The following is a 24,967-nucleotide window of genomic DNA, read 5'->3' as shown; positions in this document are numbered from 1 at the left end:
AAAATGGGAAAATGTGCTTCTGCATACAATTTTCAGTTATTAAGTGCAGACACTCAAGCTCTAAATATTTTGAAAGGATATTGAGAAATACCTCTAAAAAACAGTATAGATCTCATTTTATTTAAAACAGAGCACAATACAGATGGAAAATTATTCCATTTGGACTAAGAAGTGCAGATGGAACATTCCAGTATGTATGAAGCTTTTTAATCTGACTACAATAAAGTACATATCAATAATATTACAAATTTACCCAGTGGGTTTTTTTTTTTTTTTTGTAATATAAGCATTATTTTTTATATTCATTTTTTTCTACCATATATTTATATAAGAGAAAAACAAATATTAGTAAAAATAACTAATTTTTTCCAGAAGAACATTCGAAGCATGCTATATTCTGACAAAAATTGCATTAATAAATTTTTATGATAATATATTTAGCAAAATTAAAAATTTTTTATATTGATAAAATTGTCTATAGAATATATAAGCAAAATTCTTAACTGTATATTTATTAGAAAATTTCATTTGAATTTAAATTGAATGGTGTCTAGAAGAAAACACACCTCCCAGTTAAAAGTGCACTTATCAATGTTCCAAAGTTGCATGCATCCATTTCAAACTAAGCTTTTATTATCCAGATAGATACTTCTTTGATTGGAATTGGTGCTTATTTATCACAACAAGATGACAATCATAATTTAGTGTTATGCATTTTACAAGCCACGAACTCGCATAATTTCAGAAAAAAATTGTCTACAACTGAAAAGAGAAATGAAATAAGTTTCCAAAATTTCAAAACTTGGATTTCTTGTTCCACTGATTTCATCACTGGTCATAACTGCTAATTTATATCCATCAAACAAACTGCGCATTCCGCAAAGTTGAAATACACTGCCAAATTGCCTAGTCAAATTGTCTTCTGTGGGAGTGGAATATTAATATAACCACTTTTAAACTCTTTTCTCTTTTCTTCTTCGTGCAATTTTAAGTGAATGGCAGATACTTTGACTATCAAATATTTCTTCTCATTCTTTTCTTATACCTTCATTATTTCTGTTAGCTGGTAAAAAATAAGTCATTCTCAAACTTTTTTTACAACATAGCTCAAAGAATTCAAATGCTGGATTCAATGAATTAGACAATACTATTACAATCCACTTGAAAATATTCTACAAATATAACCCAGCAACAAAAAAGCAGTAACTTGTATGTTTTGAAATTCACAGGTTTACATTAATACAATGAATATTTTAATATTAAAAATAAGCTTTCTAACTTACCCCCTCTTGCATTTGCAGAAATCAAATGCAACTGTCCTATATGACACAGCCTTTTCATTGAGATATTTTGCATACCTCCTTATGAAAGTAGACATGTCATAAGCTGAAAAAGAAAGAAATCTAAGTCTACGAAACACTAAAAACATAACACACACAAAGAGAAAAAAAAAAAAAAAACTTACACTGAACTCCAACTTTGTCTAAGAAACATCCTAGTTGAAACGTGCAATTACTTGATGCTAAATATTGCGTAAACCTCTAAACAATACAAAACAGAGAAACAGTTACTTATAACAGAAACAAACTTTTTATAAACTAGATTTTAATATTCAAAGAAATACAATTTTAAACTACACTTACTTCATTTCCATAGCACATAAGGTGATGAACTGTGATGAGAGCTTTGAAAACAACAACCCAGCTGGTGTTCTGCGTCCTCTCAATAAGCAAATTGGCCAACTGTGGAATGGACACATTAGGTTCATTCGTGCAATGTAGTAAATCTGGAATGAAAAAATATGGTTCAATAACAGTATAAAAACATTTCATAAAACATATTAATAACGAAAATATAATGAAGCAGATAAAAAATGTCTTTCAATCAATAACAAAGTTTTCAAAAAATTAAACTTATCTCAAGGGTATTATTGCTTTATAATAATCAATCAAAAAGCATTAAGCCTTGAAACTAAAAGCTAGTTATGTTAAAAATTTTGAAATAAATTCTCATGAAAAAATTTTATTAATTGCATAAAAAATTTTAAAGTTACTTTAAAATAAGCTATTACAATTTGAAGCATACACAATTACAGTTTTAGCCATTTCTTATAAATTTATGCAAACAAAAATTTTCAGAACAGTGAATTTTTAAAAATACAAGAACAAGTTAGCTTACCTAAACAAGGACTTACATAAAAATAAATGTAGAATGCCCCCTACCTTGGTATTTGTTGCAGATAATTTTTTTATGCATAATTAAATCACAATAAAACGTTTGAATTACATAGCAATATAAACATGATGTAATAGAATATATGACATTAAATCTTTAAAACAACAAATGAAGACTATAAGGAGGGATCATTTACGTCCATTGATAGGAAGTTTGAGAAAATGAATTTTTAGTTTTTCAGTTCGTGTAGCTTCAACAATAAAGAAAACATTGTTATAAAATTGCACAAAAATTCTTAAACAAAATAGGAAAGAAAAAAATTTTCAATATTTTTAAGATGACTAAATCCCCCCCCCCAGTTTCTTCTGTTGATTTTTTGAACTTTAATCTTTTCTACTGCCATGACTGGCTCTTCCTGGAAGTTCATTTCCCATTGTTTTATTTTTCAGTTCTCAAATGTTTCACTTTTTCTTGTCCTTCAGCAAGTTTTTCTGATGTATTCACAAGCATATCAGTCTCTAATTAGTCTTTAATTTTAATGCATCAAAAAGACTGCAAATGTCCTTTTTCTTGGGCAATCGAATCTGAAGCTGAACTTAGAAATACCTCAATTTAAATGAATTAATTGAAAATTGAATTAAAAATACCTCAATTTATCATACAACACTGCATTGTTTATTTTATGCAATGCCATATAGTTTGATGCTTAACTTTTCCAGCAGGTACATTTTTCTCTTTCTTCCCTTGACAAAGCTAATCAATTCAATTTCCAAGATTAGGTTACTCAGGAATTGCATGTTTTGAGGCTGTATAGTTTCTCCTATGGTCTACTAGTGCTTTCGCATCAATTGCCAAAGCTTCTATTTTTTTAACCGGATTTCTTGCAATTATAATTCTGAAGTTCGTTAAAGGCTTTGAGAATTCTTTATTTTTTATTATAACAAATTTAGGTAGAACTTTTAAAAAGTCGGCACTTATTGTCTCCTAACTGACATATGGTTGCTGTTAAAACTTTCATAACATTGTGTATTCTCCCTAATAGCTTCTTCTTGGCCACCAAATTACAGACTGAAATGGAATCTTCACTTTTGATGTTCACAAGCACTACTGAAGAACTTGATAGATGAAACCAGTAGCTTGCCATTATAAGAGACAAGAATGAGCATGAATAAGCCTGATAAAGAAGTTGGACATAAATGCTTTGTCCCCCTTGACGCATCCACAAAACCTTTCCTTGATTACAGTTACGGATTTCAATATTTTTTACTTGTTGTTTGTAATGTAGAAGCTACTCCTACTGTCTGCTAGATGACATATAACTTCAGTTTTCACAAACAATGGGCATAAATGTTCCCTTCCCCAGGTTTTCAATTAGGTTTTTAAAAATATTTCTGCAGTAAAGTACTTCTCACTTTACTGCAAAAATATTTTAAGTACTTCTTACTTTACTTAAAATTTTTACACTTAACCAAAGAAATAGTGTTTGTTGAATGATTTCCATTTATTACAGAAGAAAACATGTACCGGGATGTAAACAAATTTTGGACATGTGACTGGATCATGCGTTTGTAATGCTTTTGTGGTACAGTCAAAAGTCGTTAATCCGGACTTGCCGGGACTTCGGCGATTCCGGATTATCGATTTTTCAGGATTATAGATCATCAGTTTAAATCTGGTAAGATGGCATCCAGAAATTATAAAATTAAAAATATGAAACCATAATTTATGAAATAAAGAACAATTATGATCTAAAGAATATTAAAATTTACACAAAAAAAAAAAAAAAAAAAAAAAGGGCTTAATATTTGTTTACTTCATTAAACATTGAAAGAAATGTAAGTTGTTTAAGTTGCTTCGTTTTATGTGATAATACTTTCTCTTTAATTCTATAAACAGACAATTTCTTCTTCAGTTACAAAGTTCCGCTGTTGAAGTCCTATAATTGCTGTGTCGAGAATACCGACTAATTCGCCAATCAAAATTTTTTCGTTTTCAATAACCTCTGTGTCACTTTCTTCACTATCGGAAGCGAATTATAATACGAGGAATTTCATTTAAATCGTATCAAAGACGGCGTACATTGAGATGAAATACTACATTTAGTAAGGAATTATAAGACAAATAAAATAAAAACATCTGCCCTGAAGATAAGGATAGCGCTGACAGATCAACTTCCAATTCATTGCGCGTCGCGATTCTCCCCCCCCCCCCTTAAATTTTCTTGCTTTTTGATTCACCCTTAAAGCCTGTCATTTCATTTGGAAAATGTCAAAATACTGCCTCATTTTCTTAACACATTTGATTAACACATTATCATAATTTACTCAACATTTGTGAAGAGCATGCACAGCATGGAAACATAATATACATAGCTATGGAATTATATATAAATTATATATAAATATATAAGACACAATAAAGATTAAGTTAACTGGATACAGAACACAAGATTCAGCAGAGGATATTACTGAAAATATTACACTTATTGAGCTCATTCACAAATAAATATTTTATGCTGTACATTTTAAATTTCTAATTTCAATTTTCAACCAGCTTTTTGCACATACAACTGATGTTCTTGCATATGAAAATCAGTTAAAATTTTTTAAGGCTGAAAAAGAAACATTTTATAAGAAATGTCCAATCTTTGCTATAAAATTAGAAAATTAGAAAGGTATATTCCAAGAAAAAAGGTATCAATAATTTCAGGAACAAAAATATGAAGTTAAAAAATGTAATACAATTTCTAACACACACTGGTCTTAAATTTTGCATATAGACTGAAGTACCTATCAACAGCAGTTAAAGTTCTAATTTCATCCATAAAATGCATGCAAATATTAAAACCAAGGTTACCGTTCTTAGAAAATTCTAAGCATTTTTAGATTTTTTAGATTTACCAGAATTTATGCATATATATATATATAATTCCAGTTGGTTTCACAGTAATATTCTTTTATAGTATATATATAAAATTACCGGATCGGTACTTTTCCGTTTCGCCGGCGCAAATCTCGCCAAGCAGACTTTGTTGGCGACAACATAGAGAATACACATAGAAAATGTTAACAAATATTAGTTCTAAGAATTTTTTATTTTGAAGGCATAAACATTCTAATATGGTTTATAATTTTGTAAAAAGCCAATAAATAAAGACAACAAAGACATTAATTAAGATATTAAATAAAGACAATGAAAGACATTAATTTAAGAATTTACTATGCTATCATGGTTCAACATCCTGATTCGCCGGTTCGTATCACCCCAAGTGATTTCATCTCACGTAAACTACGCTACAAAAATCTAATTCTCTCAGCAATTATCTACATTAATTTCCAGTTAAATCTTAATTTGGAATAAAAGTTTAAATGCAAGAAGTATTTCAATTCGTACGAATAGCTTAGTCAGAAATTATGTAAAACCGTAGTGCTTTATTTCGCTAGTGCATTCTAATTAGAACTGATGAAATTTAACCCTTGATTTTTGACTTTTCTATATTTTCGCCTTCGGGTGAGCGGTGTGATTGCATCCTAATTGACTTAATTACCGCGAATGGTCATGGGGCATAAAATTTAATTATCTTTGTAAATATTCTATGTAATTGTTCGCCAGTATTGAAAGAAACAATCAATCCGGTTAGAAATGGCTGCGACTTGTTTTGAAAATGAAGCGTAAAAGGTTATCAGCGAAGAATATTCCGTTTGGCATCTGTTGTACCATTATTGGCGACTTTATCATTTGCGGCGGCAAAACGGAAAAGTACCAATTCCAATTGGTTTCACACTATATTCTCTTTTAATTTTATAGTCCTTCACTTTAAGTCGATTCAAAATTAATGCTCTTTAGTTAATTTTTAAACATACATGTACTGAAACGATATTAGATAAGATTTTTGTATTTATAGCTCTCAAAGTTTTTTTTTTTGGGGGGGGGGCAAGCGAGAGAAGATTTTTAACTTCCAAAATACTGATTTTCACATCAAACAGAAATTATCGCGAGACAGGAATCCTCTTCCGTATTGCAGACAAATACGGAGAACTGCAGTATTGCTGTTTTATATACATGTTACGGTGAAACACCGAAATCTGGAAAATGTCGACTTTCACCGGTGAATGTCAGCATTCACATAGTCGCTTGGTGTATGTCCGAAATATTTTCCAAATACTCTTATTTCTGACTTACACCGGTGAATGTCGACATTCACCAGGTACTAATGGTGAATGCTGAACATATAAGAATATTATATTTCCTTCTCCGTAATTCATTCGCGAAAAAACGCACTTGAGACTCAGAATAAGAAAAGAATATAAGAACTTAAAACACACAGTACATTCAAAATGAGAAAGGAAAATAATAGAAGTTATAAACTTACCAAATTATGTGATTCAAATCTTATTTATTGCAACAACTTAAACTATTATGACACTTTGAATTGTACAAGAGGCCTTTGCTTTTACAACTGCATTTATTTGTGGAACACTTCCTTTTGGAATGGCGTGTACATATACTCCTCTCTTTTCGACCTACACCAGAGCATAACTGTGATTGTCGACATACACCGGTGAGGGTCCGAATGTACAAGAATGTAAAGAAATATTCGATCTTTCACCGACGTATTTGGTGAATGTTAACATTCTCCCGTGAAAGTCGACATTCTCCAATTTCGGTCTTTCACGGTAACATATATACAACTTTTCCTTAAGCACAAAAACTTCACAAGTATATAAATATTTCGGCAATTATACTGAACACAGCGTTCTAAGTTTATCTCTAATTAAATCTAATATTCTAATCTCTCTAATTAACCTATCATAATTATCTTGATTTCTTTAAAAAGGGGGGAACTGCATTTCTCACTACTTCTAACTTTTTTTTTAAATATGGTTAATGAATTTTTACTAATATATTAAATTAATTGCCGCCTAAACATAGAAGATCCGATTCATGTTTACTCCAACAAATTATAATAAAAAAGAACAATATAAATGCGATTTCTGAAGTTGTTTCTAAAATCTGAAGTTTCTTCAAAAAGCGAATGCTTTCTTCTAAAGGAACGCTCTACGTGCAAATGTTTACATTTATTTCATATTTTTAAAAAAAATTACTCCCAAAAGGGCGGTTTTTTTTATGCTTTACAAAATATGAAATAAATAATAAAAGAAATTTCAAATTCGGGCTTCCAGATGCCCATATTCGGGTGGAGACTTACGATTCTCTAAATTTGATGGCTATAGGTACCGTCGTTTTATCACAATGCGAGAAACATACATACATTTATGCAGAATCTTCATTATTTGGTTTCTTTAAAATATAATACAGCGCGATATTATTTGGTGGCAACAATTTGAAAAGTGATACATCGTATTTAAGTGATTCAACACAAAATGCTGTTTCCAGAGTATATAGGAGTATTTAGGCCTTTTGGGCTAAAAAGAGAGCATTTTACCGTTACAACTAATGCGAAAAAGACTGAGGGACTGTTAAAATCGAAAAATATGTTTCCTTTAAGTTCTTGCGAAATAGAATATGCAATTAAAATTTTGCACCCCCCCCTTTTTTTTTTCATCTTCAGCAGTTGTTGTAACAGCTTTGAAAATAAAGGGGAAGACGCAGAGAGAAAATCTGAAAAATTCATAAAATATTCCTTTCTTTAATGACGTAACAAAATTACGAAATTTTATATCGAGTACAAAAACTGTACGAAATTGAAAGATCAAAACAATAGAACAAACTATCTGCTAGATCACGCTCAAGTACAACAACAGCCACATAATATCGTTATCGTTTTTAACGTTAGAAGTCTTACTCAGCGATAAAAATACTTCTAATTATCATTAATTATGGCAGTTTATTTGATATACCATTTAATATACCAAATATATATTAAAAAAATTAGAGGCATAAATTTTTAAATCTCTCTCAAGATCAAACCTAAAGTAACGCAAAAATTAAAAAGACTAAATTACAAACGTTTCTGACATCAAAATTGACACTCAAACTTTGAGAACAAATCGCTAAATTTTAGTTCACCGATGTTGTCATACAGATTTGAAATCAAGATCCACTTGATGATACACATAACAGTCAAATTAAAAAAATTACAACCGTCAAATTTTCGGAAATTTGTAAATTGATATTTCTAACTAAAGTAGACAATTATAGGTTGTTTTATAAACAAATACACATAGCCATAAAATCTTTATTAAATAACTATCCGATTCTATCACTATTAAATTTTTCTTCTTTCAATACAACAACAAAAAAAAAACAAAAAAAAAAAAAAAAAAAAACTTTGAGATTTTTAACGTTGTGTAGGTTGGTTACCTTTATTTATTAAATATCATGTTCTTCGCACTTAACCATAAAATTCAGTTCAACAGCAATATCGCAAAATAATTTTAAAATGTGCATATCTTCACAATTTCGGGTACACAGTCTTACCCGCTGGAGGATTAAAAAAAAAAATTTTTTTCTTTCGTACTGTTTTTGCCATTGCCCGCTTTGAAATCGTTGAGTTTGTTAATCAAAAATTCGTTAAAGTTTTACAAAATATGAAATCCATAATAAAACAAATTTCAAATTAGGGCTTCCAAATGCCCATATTCTATGGAAGATTACTTTATTCAAATTTTGATGACTCTAGGTACCGTTGTTTCTAGTGGCGACAGTTTGAAAAGTAGACCGACATTTAAAGTTTTCAACGCAAAATGCCAAAACGAAATTACTAGCCCTCCTGGACTAAAAAAAAAAAAAAAGAGAGAGAGAGAGAGAGAGGAGGGAATTAGTATTTAAAAAAATGAAATAACTGGCTGTAACCAAAAAGAAAAACGAATTATTTCATTTGACATCTTTCTAATAAAAAAAAATTTCAGTTTACAGACTTGAAAACCATTATCTTGTAGATTGACACGTATTCGGTAAGGTAAAATGAGCTGAGAATAAAGAAGTAAACAAGATCTTGAAGATTCAAGCCAGAAGCTTAAAAAGGCACGTGCATTTCGTATCATTTCTCGGAAATAAGATAGCGTAATGCGGCCAAGCTTATGACACCAGAGGCCAGCAGTCAAACATGGAGCAGTGAAACACCTGTTCTAGAAAATGCAATACTTTTGCAACGTTTCAAGTTTGGATAACGTGAGAGGAGGAAAATCACGATTCTTATACTCATTTGGAAGAAAAAGTATACGGTTTTCGCATATTTCGTTTTCTCAGAAATTTTATTTGTAGGCGTGAAATCTGGAAGCCAGAAGTTAATTCTAGTCTAAACATAATAATACTAGTAAGCACTATAGCTTTCAAACTTGTTTCATGTTAAACTGAAACCTCCACAGTCACAATTCATCGAATTTTAATATAAATGAATTTCTACTGATATATTTTCGTGAGTAATTCCTCCTCATTCCCTCTTGTAAAGGAAATGCTTTTCATAAGGCACTGAAGGCCGGTTTTAAATTAATCAATCATTCGGAAACTTGTTTTTGAAATTTTCAAAACGAAAACCATTTAATAAACAAAGCCGTCTTCTATTTATTCGACAGATTAGAGGCCACATTATACAGAAAACAAGAAATCCGAACTTGGTTCTTTTAGCTCTCATATATATCGATTGTGGAAAAGTGAAATAAATAAAATCTGAAAGCTTTCAAATTTTATATTATGCCAAAGAAGCGTTTACTTAACGTTTTGTGTGTTACCGCTACTTATTAAATATTATGTTCTTCGCGCTTAAACCATAAAATTCAATTCAACAGCAATGTCACACAATAATTTAAAAGAACATATCTTTAGAATTTCCAATATACGGTTTTGCGCACTGGAGATAAAAATGTCCCCCCCCCGGACAGTGTTACTATTGCTCGCTTTGAAATCGTTGATTTTATTAATTGAAAATTCCTTCGAGTTTTAAAAAATATGAAGTAGATAATAAAAAAAATTCTAAATTCGGCTTCCAGATGCCCATATTCGAGTGGAGGACTAAGTTGTTTAAAATTTGCTGTCTCTAGGTCCCGTTGTTTTTTCACAGTGCGAGAAACAGTCATTCAGGCAGATTCTTCATTATTTAATTTCTTTAAATATAATGCAGAGCAAGAATATTTGGTGGCAACAATACGAAATGTGAAACGCCATTTTATAGCGAACGACGCAAAATGCCAAAATTAGCCCAAACTGCCCCTTTGGGCTAATTAGATTGCAATCTAAAAATTTCAGAATGCAGTCCTAATTTTTTTTATAAAAATTATAAACTTGAAAATCTCAACGTAATCGTCGCATACCGATTCTAATTAAATGTGTAAGACAATTTTAAGCTATAAAATTACATCCGTATACTAGTTTAAAATATGCTTCTCAAGGATTTCAAAGTACAAAACAAAATCGTTAAAAATATAACGCACAAAAACCTACTACATTATTTTCTTTTATAATTTTATTTTAAAATTTATAATTTATATTTATTTATATCGTCACATATGTTTAAAATGCGAACATAATAAAAAGATTTTATTTCATAAAATGTAGAAACAAATTTTATAAAATATCTCTTCATATAACAAACTTTAGTAATGGAATCTTTTCATTACTACGCTTTATTTTATTTAGAATTCCAACTTACTTTTTGAAATGTGTTTTTAAATCTTAAAAATAATTTTGGATTTAGTTAAGATTTCGTAATTCAATATTTATGAGCCATTTCCATCAATTTTTACTTCCTTGTACGAAGTAAAAGAAGTAATGTAATCGCGAAAAATTTCGGTTATCACCATTTCAACGAAAATATCCACTTCAACCGCTCTCGAAACTATTTGAACGATGTTTTTGAGTGACATCTGTATGTAAGAACAGAAATAAAGGTCTGTTTTTGCAAAAAGGATTGGGCAATGGATTTAAAATGGTTTCAGAAGAATTTTCTTGACGCCTGTACGCCCGTATTTCGCATAACTCAATAATGAGTAGCCGTAGAGTGTTGAAATTTTGTATATGGAATTGTATGTATTGTGCGCCTCCCTTTTTCTTTGCAATCAGCTGCAACAATCGTATGTATATATATATATATATATAATTACAAAACTTTTTTAATAACATAATCATGTCTAGTATTTTCTCACATTAAGCTGCTGAAAAATTATCGGTAAAGACAAAGTAAGAAATTTAGAACCAATTTTTATACAAAGACCAAAAATTGAAATTCATAAGAAATAAATTAAAAAAAAATCCTATAAATGTAAAAAAGATCGTAATAAATGTTAAAACTAAAATACTTCAAATAATACCCTAATTAAAAAAATTAATTAAATTCAAAGAATATAAAGAATAAAAAAGAAGAGGAATTTAATCCACTTCAATGGCACTCAGACAGGAGGAGAAACATAGAAATCGATTAAAATCTTTCTATATATATATATATAAAATCCTTGCTTCTCTGCACCTAGAATTAGATTAACCATTCCAATATATTTGAATTATAATAGCTCACCCGAAAACACTGGCCTCTCCGCAAAGCAAGGAAAAAAAATTCATAACAAAATTTTGCCTTGAAACAAAGAGAACTCTATCCAAAGAATTGCAAACGTGAGAAAATTATAAAAATACTTCATTGAAAAGACTTAATCCAAATGGAATTTAAATATAAACTTGCAAGAAATAATTAAAAACTTTTCAATTAGAACACAACCGAAACTATGAAAAAGATCGTTGCCAGTAAAGCCAAGATATTGGAATTCCAACAGCCAAGATAATTGAATCCTTGCCTTACTAAACGAAAGCAGAAAGTTTTGATTTAGTACAATCTAAACATAACACTTCAATCATAACAAATCAGTCTTCCACTGCTATTATATATTCACAATAACTGTCATTTTTCTCTCAAAATAACCCGTAATTATTGGACTAAAGTATTTTCAACCATTTTGTCTGATTATAATCCACTTTGCCTGTATACTGAACCCTGATTCCTTTTTACTACAAATCTACGAAGATACGGGCATTCCCCAAAGGAAAGAAATTCGCAAATATGGAATTTACCATGACAGGAAATCTTAATTAACAAACGTTCAGGAACTATACATTTACAATATAACGCTCTCATTTCTTCTCTCTCGGTCTTTAAAATAAATTCGATAGTCAAACCAGCAATGAGAAATTTTTGTGGTTCTCCTTTTCTTGATACTCTAAGCACGTGCTAAGTTTGATTAGTGGTTAATCCAGATATTAATGTGGAAGAATATCGGGGAAACAGTTTTGGGAGCAAAAATCAATCCGACTTTTTTAAAAATAAATTCCGAATTTTAGAAAGCTGCTTCAGATCTAACAGTCATAGTATCTAATATCAAGTATCAAATTTATCTAGTATCTAATATCAACAAAAATCAATCAAAAATTAAATTTATCACCATGTATATGTAACAAAATAATAACGAATTCTAGTTGAGAAGTTCTGCAATTCATCATCCTTCTGTCTGTTTTTTTACTGTATTTTCCCCAAGGATTTCTTATTTGTATCGATTATATTTATTGTGTAATATTTAAATTTGACAAATTTGCTATGCAGCATAAAGAAATAACGGCTTTTTTAATACTTTTCTTAATGCAATATTAGTAAACATGTAGTACATAATTACTGAAAACAATTATCGCATATAAATAACAACTATAAATCCAGATGTTCTAAAACTTTCTTATTGAGATATAGTGTATTTCAAATATCTGTCAAAACATTTTCCGGTGAATAAAAATTTTTTAAAATAGTCTAAACTTAAAAAAAAAATAAAAAAAAAAAAAAAAGAGTTGTATATGACAGTCAATTTAACTTCCTTGAATTTAATTTCGTGACTCCACTAATAAACATTAACTCCAAACAACAATAAACACTCCAACCACTAATAAACATAACCACTAATAAATCATTATAAAACCACAAATAAACATAACAATAACAACTCCAAACCACTAATAAACATTTCCTTCTTTCCTTGTCCCCCCCTCTTTATTTATTCCAAAAATAATATCCATGAGGTCAATGCAATTTCCTCATTGCCAAATGACAATCTAAACAAGATCTTCTGCTGTCGGCTGACAGATTTCCATAGACGAACGCGACACGCCTTTACTGCTTCAGATACTTTTCAAAGATCTTTAGATATTGTTGTGAAGGTCTAATTTCGTGCACAATCGAATAAAGGAAAAAACCCCAATACATTTCCCTCCCAAGGCAACAAAAAATCCAGACCAACCAAGCAGTCGATTTCTAGTCATTGAAAATTACAGCAGATTTTCTAAGGCCATTACAGATGGCAAATTACCATGGCCAAAATCGAAAGTTGATCTCATTTTTTTTTTTTATATTAGTACTCAATGTATTCCAAGCAAACGCAATGCAGGTGAAAAGTAAGTACTACATATCCTCCCTTTCCATTAAATCCAAGTAATACTTCCATTTAACTGAGTTTTAAATTAACATTAAATTTAGATTCATCGAAGAGTACGTGAATTTGCAAGATATAATTCTTTTTAATTGTCCGTGATACTGTCCGGTAAATTGTGCCTTTTTTGCTTTAAAAATGAATCATTCTTATCTTCCGGTTAAGGTTTTTAAGCATTCGAGTTCATCTGCATGCAATAGTTAAATTAATAAAATTATCAACAATTTAAAGATTGTGTAAGTGCAGCTAAGCCCAATATTTTACCACAGCAGCTATATTTGCTTACATTTGAAACTTAGCAGAATAATGAATCAAGTAAATTTCTGTACCTTCAGTTCTTTTGCCGAGTGGAACCAAAACCGAAATTTCAGTTTGCGCACCGAGAAATCCGCCTTCTTGCTGGCTGGCCGAATTGCTTGTTTTTACGTAGAAACTAATTTTAATTGTAAATTTTTTTTTTATTTAACTGTATTTGGTGCTTTACTTTTCAATTTTTAATAAAGATACTTTGAAGCTTTATGTATTTTTGCCTTGTCGCTAAGTGAGAAGTGAATTAATTGAATAAGAAAACATTTGAATGAAATTCGAGAAAATAAGTTTAAATGAAATGCAGGAAGGAATGCGTATAATTTAATATTCCGTACAAGGAAGTCATGTGGTGCACATATCAGATTTTTAATATAATAACTGAGAAGATAAATTTAAGAATTATAGCACTTTCGAACCGAATCTAATTAGATTTACTGTAATATACGAGTATACCGCAAACCTCCTAGCCGATAATAATTGGCCTCATGATTAACCTTTTGCGGAACAGTATGTCCCATCTGGACACACCTAAAAATTTCCTTCTTAACCATTCTTATTCCATTAAAAAGAACGATTCTTTGGACGTAATTTAAAATCTGAAGCCTCTCAGATTTAATTATTATTATTATTATTATTTTTTTTTTTTTTTTTTTTCCCCCCGCAGTGTACCTGTGACCTTCCAGTACCAATCTGTAGACAAAGTGCAAAACAGTAAATGCGAGGGAAAAAAATCTCAAATGTAGTTTTGGGCCCAAAAGGTTTTGTTAAGGTTTTTGCCTCAAGACTTCAGGTACGTTTGCGAAAGTTATTAAGGCAAATCTGCATTCGAAGATTTAATATCTAATTATTAATAACGAGGAATTATTTTCTTCCCTAATTTAATGCTTAAATAAAATTAGTATCGTTAGAGTAGGAAGGAAATATGTTAATTATGGCAATATTTAAGTAGTTTGCTTCTTTAATCCTTTGCGGCACAGTGTGTCCGGTCTGGACACACCTAAAAATTTCCTTCTGTACACACAGAAAAATTGAATGAAAAAGGATTTATAGATTACTCTGAACCTTCTTTATTTATAGTAGATGGCAGCTCAACACAAACCAGTCCATATATTTTAGCCATGTTTAGGTTTTTTTAAGACCCTCATTTTTCAAAGAAATTTTCCAGATTTTTTTAGGGTAATTGAAAAGAAATTTCTATGTTATTTTTTTTGGCTGTATGTTAATCTCCTTATTCTCTATTAGTTTTAAATTTTCACCTTGAAATCTTGCCTAAAACGGCAAACCCTAGATGTGCCCAAACCGGGCTCACCGATAATCTAGGACAACTGCGAGTCTGTATTCTTTGTTTCTCCGCATCTAATCGGTCAGTTCATTGACAACAATGCTCGTTTCAGCACTTTTTTCGAAGCTCTATTCAATCAGTGTGCCACTTTGGGCACACCCACAGAATTAAAATAAGTGCTATATTCACAAAATTTTACTTGAGTACTCCTCAAGGCCTAATTAGACTGCCTACTTTTTTTTTTTTTTTAAATAAATCAAAACTCCGAAAAGGTAGTGTGCCGTGGAACACAGATTAAAACAAAAATACAGTTAAAACATAAAAATCAAAATTCTCAATATTGTTCCATTGCTATTTATAAAGTTCATCAAATCCTTTGCAAATCTAAACTCTTTCCTGCGGCAATTGAATTCCTTTATGTTAAACATGTTGTTCCCTAACATGTCACAATAATACTCAGTCTTCGACGAAATGTCGTGCATTGCTTTCAGTACTACAAAAATTACAAATACTATTATTAATTAGATATTAAATTAAAGCTTAATATGCCTCCGAATAAATTTACAGAATATGAATTTCAAGAGTTATAACAACGAACTCCAGTTCTGCTGTTCATCGTTCGAAGAACGGGACAATGTTACATCTTTGACAAACAGTTTGAAAGCAATTGTTTGCATACTTCCTCCCCCCTCTTATCTCCGTATATATGAAACATAAGCTTCTGAATTAAACATTTATATGTTTACTTGCTTTACTTTCCTATTTGTTTTTATCGATATTTCTAATAAATAGGCACTCAATACTGTTCATAAATGTTTTAAGATATCTACGAATGTTCTACACAAAAACTACAGCATTTACACCGGAAATTTCCGCAAATAATTTAACATCCGGTAGCTTTTCTTCCCAGCTTTAAGCTCCTGATAATGCATTATGCTTCCGAAAATTCCATTAACGTCATTTATTAAACGTATTTATGTGTTTTCAAATGTTTGGTATTATACAACTAAAATCTTTTATCTACGCTGTTGTTAACAATACTTGAAGTCACACTTTCTTGAGTTTCCAGATTAACCACACTAGCATATTTTTACAGTTGTAGAGGATATACTGCAGTACGAGTTGTTACTTAATAAAGCACCACTAAATTTGGCGAAACATGATAAACTCAAATACAATACAAGGAAAACAGCAACTTCGTTAATAAAAAAAGCAGGAACTCTGTATACCCTAACACAGGAAAATCATAGAAATCTACCTCAATTTTATACAAGTAGGTCAACCAATGACCTCTGTCCAACATCTGCAATCGCAGTCAAAAATAAATTTCTTTAGACTGACACTGGGTGGAGAAGTCGAAATGCTGAACAAACCGGATTTATTGTGCCAACGATATTCATGAAATAAAACACCATTTGGGAAAAAAACACATTACATATACTAAATTATGAGTCAAAATTTTCAAGTTTCATTAAGATGATAAACGTTATTCAAAAAAAAAAAAAAAAATGTTCAGTACAGTACTAGAAATGCTTGAAATCGTATTTTACATCAAACTTAATCGATAAATTAAAGTAGTTTGAAGTAGCACAGCGTTTCTTTCCGAAATTCAAATAAACGCCTTATTTATAGCTACTAACTTGACATAGTTTAATAAATTCAATTTTGATTATGTGCTAAGAAATAAAAGAAAATATTAATTTTTAATTGAAAACTACTCAAAAGGGAGATGTTGAAAAGGGCAAAACTTAAAGGCAGTGCGTGTTACGGAAGCCAAAAATTTCAAAACGTAAAAATTCAACGACAAATTTTTAAATATAAAAACATTAAAAAGATTTTACGAGAAAATTGTTGCCGATTCCATATAAAGATCTTGATTTTTCAAGAGGAATTAGTCGCTTTCCATAAAACCACCAACAGCCCGCATTTCGTATCTGTCGCATTTTTGAACAATACTTCCATGACAAGACGTAATGCAAAAGAATAATATGCAAATCAAAATTACAACTTAAATAACAATGGCTTATAATTCATTTTAATTTGGGTATTTCCCCTCTCTACTCTAAACACAGTAATTGCTCATAATAACTTTCTCTGAACTGCCCCATTTCTAAATTAATCCATATCATACGACTAACATAACTCTTAACCAAAACAACTTACATAAGCTTTCAGCCAATAACAATTTTTGAGCTTTATTAATTATCCAATCAAATGGTATTGAAACCGAAACTAACTTTCTAAATTAAGATTTCGCCCTGAACACATCGCGCTTTGCTTCTGCACCTCGGCCAGGCTTACACTTCTGCTTGATGATCTTTCTTACCTCAACAATATCAATATATGTCAAAATGCTGCGTTCTGGAACAGGTACGATTAGCGTGTCAAGTTATTTGTGACAGTAAAATGTTTAGCTAAAATAAAAGAAACACTACTTAAATCGGCTACGACTGCTTCTTATTAAGTCGGTTACATCTGCAATTATGCTTCATGCTTCAATACCTCATGTGTGCGACATTTTCCAAATCACATTTAACACAATATATATAAGTATGAAACGCCGACATTCTACAGCAAGGATGTCAAACCCGCGGGCCGCATGCGGCCCACAACAAATATTTTTGCGGCCCGGCCAATATATCGGCAAATAATAATATATAATAATAAAATAACATATCGACGAAGAAAAAAATGAAATGTTTATTGCTAAGTAATTAACGATAATTTATTCAGTGTTGTTAGATTACTCACAGCGAGCTGACACACACACTACTTAAATTACAAATGCGTGTGAGTAGCTTGCGTTCAGCTACCTTCGGCTTTTGGGGAACACGTGCACTCAGAACTTGTACGCATCCCCCAATACCCAAATGTGGCAGAACTCATGGTCTCAGTTTTCCATTGCCTTAGCAACGCAGACGATTTTTGAAAAGACAGCTGTGTTGGAAAAGACAGCGCGTGCATTTAATACCTAATAAACAAATATCTCGTAATTGCTGTTGCCATCCACAAAAATCCAGATATTTATAGATGTTTCCAGTATATTCGAGAAATTAATTATAAAGCTTATAAAAGCCGAGAACAAACAACTCATCTCAGTAGTAGCTGTAGTTCTAGCGAACTGTTCGTTTACTTAATGCTTGCTGTGATTGATTTGTAGCGATTTCGCTGTGAGATAGAATTAGTTTCTCTGTTTTGAATTGATTTTTGCTAAACGTTTGACATTTTGTGATATTGTTAAAATATTTTTGAAGAAATATTTCAGCATTTTGATTTATCTCTTGTGGAAAGAATAAATTTTTGTTAACTTTTTAACGTTAACCGTGTTTATTCCAGACCTTTGTATTCAATATGTCTATATCAAAACCAAGTGGTAGTGAAATTAAACGAAAAATCGCTGACGAACATAGAATATTCCAAGTAAAATGGGAATTAGAATATTTTTGCTGTGAAATAAAAGATAAAATAATCTGCTTGATATGTAATAATACTATTAATGTACCAAAGTTATATAATATTAAACGTCATTACGAACAACACAAATCGAAATATAACAATTACGAAGGATTAATGAGAGAAGAAAAGTTGAAAGAGTTCAAGTTAGGAGTGAAAAAGCAACAGTCCATGTTTAGTAAAGTATTGCAGGAAAGTGAAGCGGCGGTACATGCAAGCTACGTCTTGTCCGAGTTGATAGCTAAACATTCGGAGACTTTTACTGACGGTGATTTCATCAAGGAATGCCTAATGAAAGCTGGAGAAATTGTTTGTCCTGGAAATGTGAAGGCTTTTCAATCAATTTCATTGTCTTGAAATACTGCTGGGGAAAGAGTTACTGATTTAGCCGCGAATTTAAGTGATCAGATCAAAGCAAAATCATCTAGTTTCGAAAGTTTCTCCATTGCCTGTGACGAGAGCACGGACATTAGTGGCAAAGCTCAATTAGCAATGTTTCTTCGTTCTTGTGACAAGAATTTTAAAATTTTTGAGGAATTACTGGAACTAATACCGATGCCTGGTACTACCACAGGAGAAGATATATTTACTTGTGTTTTTGGACTTCTGCAGAAATACAATCTACCTTTAGCAAAATTAAATTCTGTAGCTACAGATGGCGCTCCATCAATGACCGGGAAAAACAAGGGCTTCGTAGCATTACTAAGAAAAAAACTTAGTGAAATTCACGGTTCAAACATTCATCATATGCATTGTATTATACATCAAGAAGTTCTACGCACGAAAGTAATAAATATGGAGAATGTTTTGTCACATATAAAAAAAGTTATAAATTTTATAAGATCTCGAGGTTTAAATCAGCGTCAATTCACTGCTTTCTTAAGTGAGTTAGATAATGAATATTCGGGTTTGTCCTACTATACCGAGGTACGTTGGTTATCTTGCTCCAAGATTCTCAAACAATTCTGGGATTTGAAAGAAGAAATATGTCAGTTTTTAAAAACGAAAAATCAAGACGTAAGTTTGTTTTACGATCCAATATGGATACAAGATTCATCTTTCTTGGTTGATATAACCAAACACTTAACAGATTTAAATTTATCGTTACAAGGAAAAGATCATATCATTACGAACATGTTTGACATGATTAAAGCATTCAAATGTCAACTAGTTCTTTCGGAAAAACAACTTAAAAATGAAGATTTGACGCACTTCCCAACGTGCAAGCATGAACAAATCAAGTTTAGATGATACTTGTTCGTATCAAAAATACGCAGAAAAAATTGCAAATTTAACAACTGAATTTGAAACGAGGTTTAATGATTTTAGTTCCCTCGAAGACAATTTATTTTTTTTGTTGTTGTTGTTTTCTTCGATTTTCTCAATAAGTATTGACTCAATATCCAGCCATATGCAAATGGAGGTGATCGAGATTCAATGCAACTCAAATTTGAAAGCAAAATTCATTGAAGTGGGCGTGCCTGAATTTTACAAATATTTACCAGCCAGGTTTGAAAATACTCGAAAATTCGCATATGAAATTATTTCCATGTTTGGTAGCACTTATCGGTGCGAGCAGTTATTTTCAGTCATGAAAGGTAATAAGTCTCCTATTAGAAACCGTATTAATGATGCTCAGGGTCAGCGTTGAAAGTTATCACTGCAAACAAAATTTCTCCCGAAATAGGAAAGATACTAGAGAAGAGATGTCAAGTATCAGGACGTAAACATAAAATTTTTCTTGTTCTTTTCTATAAAAATATATATACGTGTTTATTATTGTATTATTCGAAATAAATCTACGTTTCTATGAATAGTGATTTTTTTTTTTTTTTTTTTTTTTTTTTTGCCCACCTAAAGTTAAACCTTGTTTGTTTGGCCCAAGTGTACCTATGAGTTTGACATCCCTGTTCTACAGAATGCCTAGGTATTGTATATAATGCCGGAATGTTTTTAGTCAAAGTATGAAATATGAGGATCATTACATATTCTCCCTAGACACTGTATATAATACCTAGGCATTCTGTATATTATATAGAATATATAGAGTGCCTAGGTTATTCAGGCACAAATGTTATTTAGGCAAAGTATGAAAAAGGTCTTGATAAGGCTATTATATATGTTCTCGGCAAAATGTGAAACGCCGGCATTCTAAAGAATATATATATAAAAAATTTAAAAGGTTTCAGATTTCAAATTACGTCCAAATTACGTTCTTTTTAACGTTTTGTGCGTTACCTTTATTTATTAAATATCATGTTCTACATACTCAAACCATAAAATGCAGTTCAACAGTAATATCGTAAAATAATTTTTAAATGAGTATATCTTTAGAATTTGTGATACAGAGTGTCGCGCGTTGGAGATTCCCTCCCCCCGAACAGTGTTGCCATTGCTCGCTTTGAAATCGTCGAGTTTGTTAATCAAAAATTCGTTAAAGTGTTACAAAATATGAAAAGAATAATAAAAATTTCAAATTCTAAATAAGAGCTTCCAGATGCCCATATTCCGTGAAAGATTACGTTATTCAAAAGTGGATGGCTCTAGTTACTATTGTTTTATCACAATTCGAGAAAAATACATACATTTGCGCAGATTCTTCATTATTTAATTTCTTTAAATATAATGCAGGACGATATAATTTGGTGGTTCAACAATTTGAAAAGTGATTCGCCGTTTATAGTTTTCAACGCAAAATGCCAAAAGGAAATTCCATAGCCCTTCAAGGCAAATTGTCCCTTTGGACTAAAAATATGCCAATATATTGCGCGAATCACCTCGCCTCTTGTCGACGTCCGGAATAGGAACTCGCACAATAGTTCCTAAAGTGGGAATTTGTTTTTACCGAATTCATTTTAAGTTTTTTTGGCCTGTATTTCCATATTGATTTTAGAATTTATTTTACCTTTAATAGCATTTTCAGTTTTGAAACAAAGGGTGAACAAAATATCCATTTTCATCATCTTTACTAGCAAGGCCACAGAAAGTGTGAATTTTTTGACATTTTTTGCATGCAAGTGCATCACTCGTTTCCTTTGAACACACAAAAGATATCAGAAACGGAATGTGTGAAATATTGAATGAATTGAAATACATGCGATATTCGAAACGAATCGGGGATTTATTTCATACTCCGCCGGTTTCTCATTTAGCATTCTATTGAATGCCTAGGAAATGTGTTGAATATGAATCGTTTCATACATTGCCGGCTAGTTTTAGGCCTTGTACATAATGCCTAGACATTCTACAGAATGCCGGATTTCGAACTTTGTCGATAACATGCATATACACTCCCTTCCAAAAGTTAAGCACGAAGATGTAAAACGCAAAAAAATGAACCAATACTGCTTTGATTGACACAAAATTCCGCAGGAAAGTAGCATATATATTTATGCATAAAACAAAATCAATAATTATATACAGAAATGAAAATAATATTAATTTTTTGTAAGTTATCAGATAATGACATATTGGAGACTTAAGCAGAATTATGTATAAAGTGAAAATAAATTGCATAAAATGAAAAAAAAAAGGACATTAATAGAGTATGTGATCCCCCCCCCCTCATCTGTATACAAAGTTTACACCTTGTGGCCATGCTTTCAATTAAGCGGTCAACCATCGCAGAATTAAGAAATCGCCATTCTTCTTGTAGAGCAGTTTCCAGCTCAATAAGAGTGGCTGGAGGTGGGAAATGTGAAGATACAGCACGGCCGAGAGCATCCCAAAGATTTTCAATGGGATTAAGGTCGAGCGAATATGCTGGCCACGCCATACGCGCAATCCCTTCACTGTCCAGGTAGTCATGGACGATGTCAGCTCTATGGGGACGTGCGTTATCGTCCATTAACCCTTTGAGGCACAGTGTGTTCGGTCTGGACACACCAAAAAATTTCCTTCTGTACGCACAGAAAAATTGAATGAAAAAGGATTTATAGGTTGCTATAGGTTACTCTGAACCTTCTTTATTTATAGTAGATGGCAGCTCAACACAAACCAGTCCATATATTTTAGCCATGTTTAGTTTTATATTATTGCATTAAATATTATTGTATTAGTTGGCAAAATAAAAGCTTTACTAACGGAACCGTTATCCTGTAAATTACAAAAAGCTTTCTAAACAATAAAATGTATCAATTCCACAATTTTATTCGGTATCTTCTCTCCTTTCATAAAACCTCGAAGCGCAAGGGAGGGGGAGGGAAGGAAAAATTCAGGCAGAAATGCTCAAATAAATACTCTTTTCCCTAACCTCAACTTAATAAATACCATCTTTTAACTTTTAATTTGGTTGGTTTGGTTTATTTTATTATTACAAAGCACTTGAGGGCTATATGCGTATATTTTTAATTTCGAATCCATCTAAATTAAGTCGACATAGCTCCCATACTTCCTTCTCGTGAAGGAAAAAAAAAAATTACATTTTCATAATCGTTTAGCTGGAACAATCCTTATCCTCAATTTAAAGAGTTTTTCACGATTTTGAGAAATCTGAAGAGATCGACTACCATAAAAATTCTTCCCTTATTGAATGTCAAACTAACTCAAGAAATATTGGCATAATAAGAAGAATGATTTATGCACAGAAAATCGGACATTTTTCGGACCTTTTCCTCCCTTTCTACAAGGAAATGACAAACAAAACAACTCTGAAAAGTTAATTATCCTTTAATACGTATTATAATACACATTTACATAAATTATATGGATACTAACATTTATTTGCTAACAAATTACTGCGAAATATTTGTAATCGCAAAATTAATTTCGCACATTTAAGATGTAGCAGTATGCCCATCCCCCTCTTCAGTAAAATTTCTAAATTACAAGATTATTATATTTAAGAAGTTTGATATTAGCGGAAAATACCAGTAACAAAATATGTGGTGTATTTAATTATGGCAAAGCACACGAGGGCTATCTACCTAAGGGGAGGGATGCCTTCGTGGAGGACTTTCTAAGGGAAACTGGCTCGTATACACGTTACACATGGGGGAAAACCACGAAAACGCCCATGCAGCCAGCCCGTTCGCGGGATTCGAGCCTCGGACCGAACTACCAGTGTTCAGCGACTTTACCGCTCGGCCGCTGGTGGGCGAAACAAAAATATGAAAAACCATAGTAATTTTCAGGCGTTTTAGTTACAAGTATTCAAAGGTAATTATGGTAATAAAAGCCTGTCTTCATAATGCCTGGAGTTAATTTAAAATTAACTGCTTCAATTAATTCAACCTTCTGACGAACGCCTTTCATCATCAGAAATAATACGCCCCCCTCCCCCCCCCCACACACATACAATCAGTTACTGCCTTAAAGGGTGCACGATATCACCCTTCGTTATTTTTCCACAAGGTTAATGCAGTTTCAAGAGACTAATATAGACAGTATTAGTTTCCTTAAAATATGCTAATTTGTTTGTTTAATCTGTTACAATAAACATACAAAATTTATATGACTAAAGAAAAGATGCCTTCGTAGAGGACTTTTTAAGGAAACCGGATCGTATTCCCATTAAGGAAACCCGGACTGCAAACAGCCTGTTCGCCGGGAATCGAACCCTGAAATTATGAAATAGTTACACAACCACAGAATGATACCAATGGATTTTTATCACCTATTCCAAACACCGTCGAGTTCAAGAAGAAAAAAGAAAACACAAATGAAGAGATTAAAAAAAAATCCAGCTCCAGCTTTTGCGTTTAAAGGAGAACGGAGGTGGGGGGGGGAAGAAGAATTGGAATTCTGCCGAGCATAAAGCAGTGTGGGATTTCTAACGAGAGTAAACCACCTGTCGCGAAACAAACAAGTGGTTTAACGCTTCAAACACGCTATCAGAAACACTATCAGCATAAAGCTCAAGCGATAAACTATTATAAAAAAATACGATAACTTTTTTCGAACTATTGTTTCTACGAAGGAATGTAAACTGAGCTTGCTAAAACAGAAAAGTTTGAAACGAAATTAACTTCGCCTAAATGCAATCTGTTTGCATTTCATATTTTCGAGTAGGTCGAATCTCTGAATACCTTTAGCAATACTAACACGAGATTGAACAGAAAAATTCCTCCATTCCCTCCATGAATTCAATACTATCGACGTATTTTAATAAATTTAAAAAGTGAATCAAAACTTTAGAAATAAAGATAGAACTTGTTTTTATATACAGCATGATAACTATTGCTTTAAGTTACAAGTCTGAAAAATACATTAATATTTTAGATGAGATTCTCAATTTACCAGAGAATCTGAATATTCGACATTGGAAATACAAGTAGGATGTAATTTGTCGGTCCCTTCAATACGAGGCAACAGTAACCAACGCATTACCCTC

The 24,967-nt window shown here is 31.6% G+C and overlaps 1 protein-coding gene across 7 annotated transcripts in view; it reads right to left on the bottom strand.

Moving 5' to 3' along the window:
- LOC118184066 (uncharacterized) overlaps nucleotides 1-24,967 on the bottom strand; it is a 135,292-nt gene that overhangs the window by 62,331 nt on the left and 47,994 nt on the right. For all 7 annotated transcript variants that reach the window (XM_035353708.2, XM_035353709.2, XM_035353711.2 and 4 more), the window contains exons 2-4: nucleotides 1,644-1,786; nucleotides 1,466-1,541; nucleotides 1,284-1,386 (exon numbers count right to left, since the gene is read on the bottom strand). In XM_035353708.2, the coding sequence (XP_035209599.1) occupies nucleotides 1,284-1,386; nucleotides 1,466-1,541; nucleotides 1,644-1,786 (322 nt within the window). The remainder of the gene's footprint in view (nucleotides 1-1,283; nucleotides 1,387-1,465; nucleotides 1,542-1,643; nucleotides 1,787-24,967) is intronic.

The sequence above is a fragment of the Stegodyphus dumicola genome, chromosome 12 (genome assembly GCF_044657685.1).
Source record: "Stegodyphus dumicola isolate Sdum_Otavi_A_Nest chromosome 12, ASM4465768v1".
In the NCBI taxonomy this organism is placed as follows: domain Eukaryota; kingdom Metazoa; phylum Arthropoda; class Arachnida; order Araneae; family Eresidae; genus Stegodyphus; species Stegodyphus dumicola.
The sequence above is the reverse complement of the archived record's forward strand: the minus strand, read 5'-3'. Positions and strand labels throughout refer to the sequence as shown.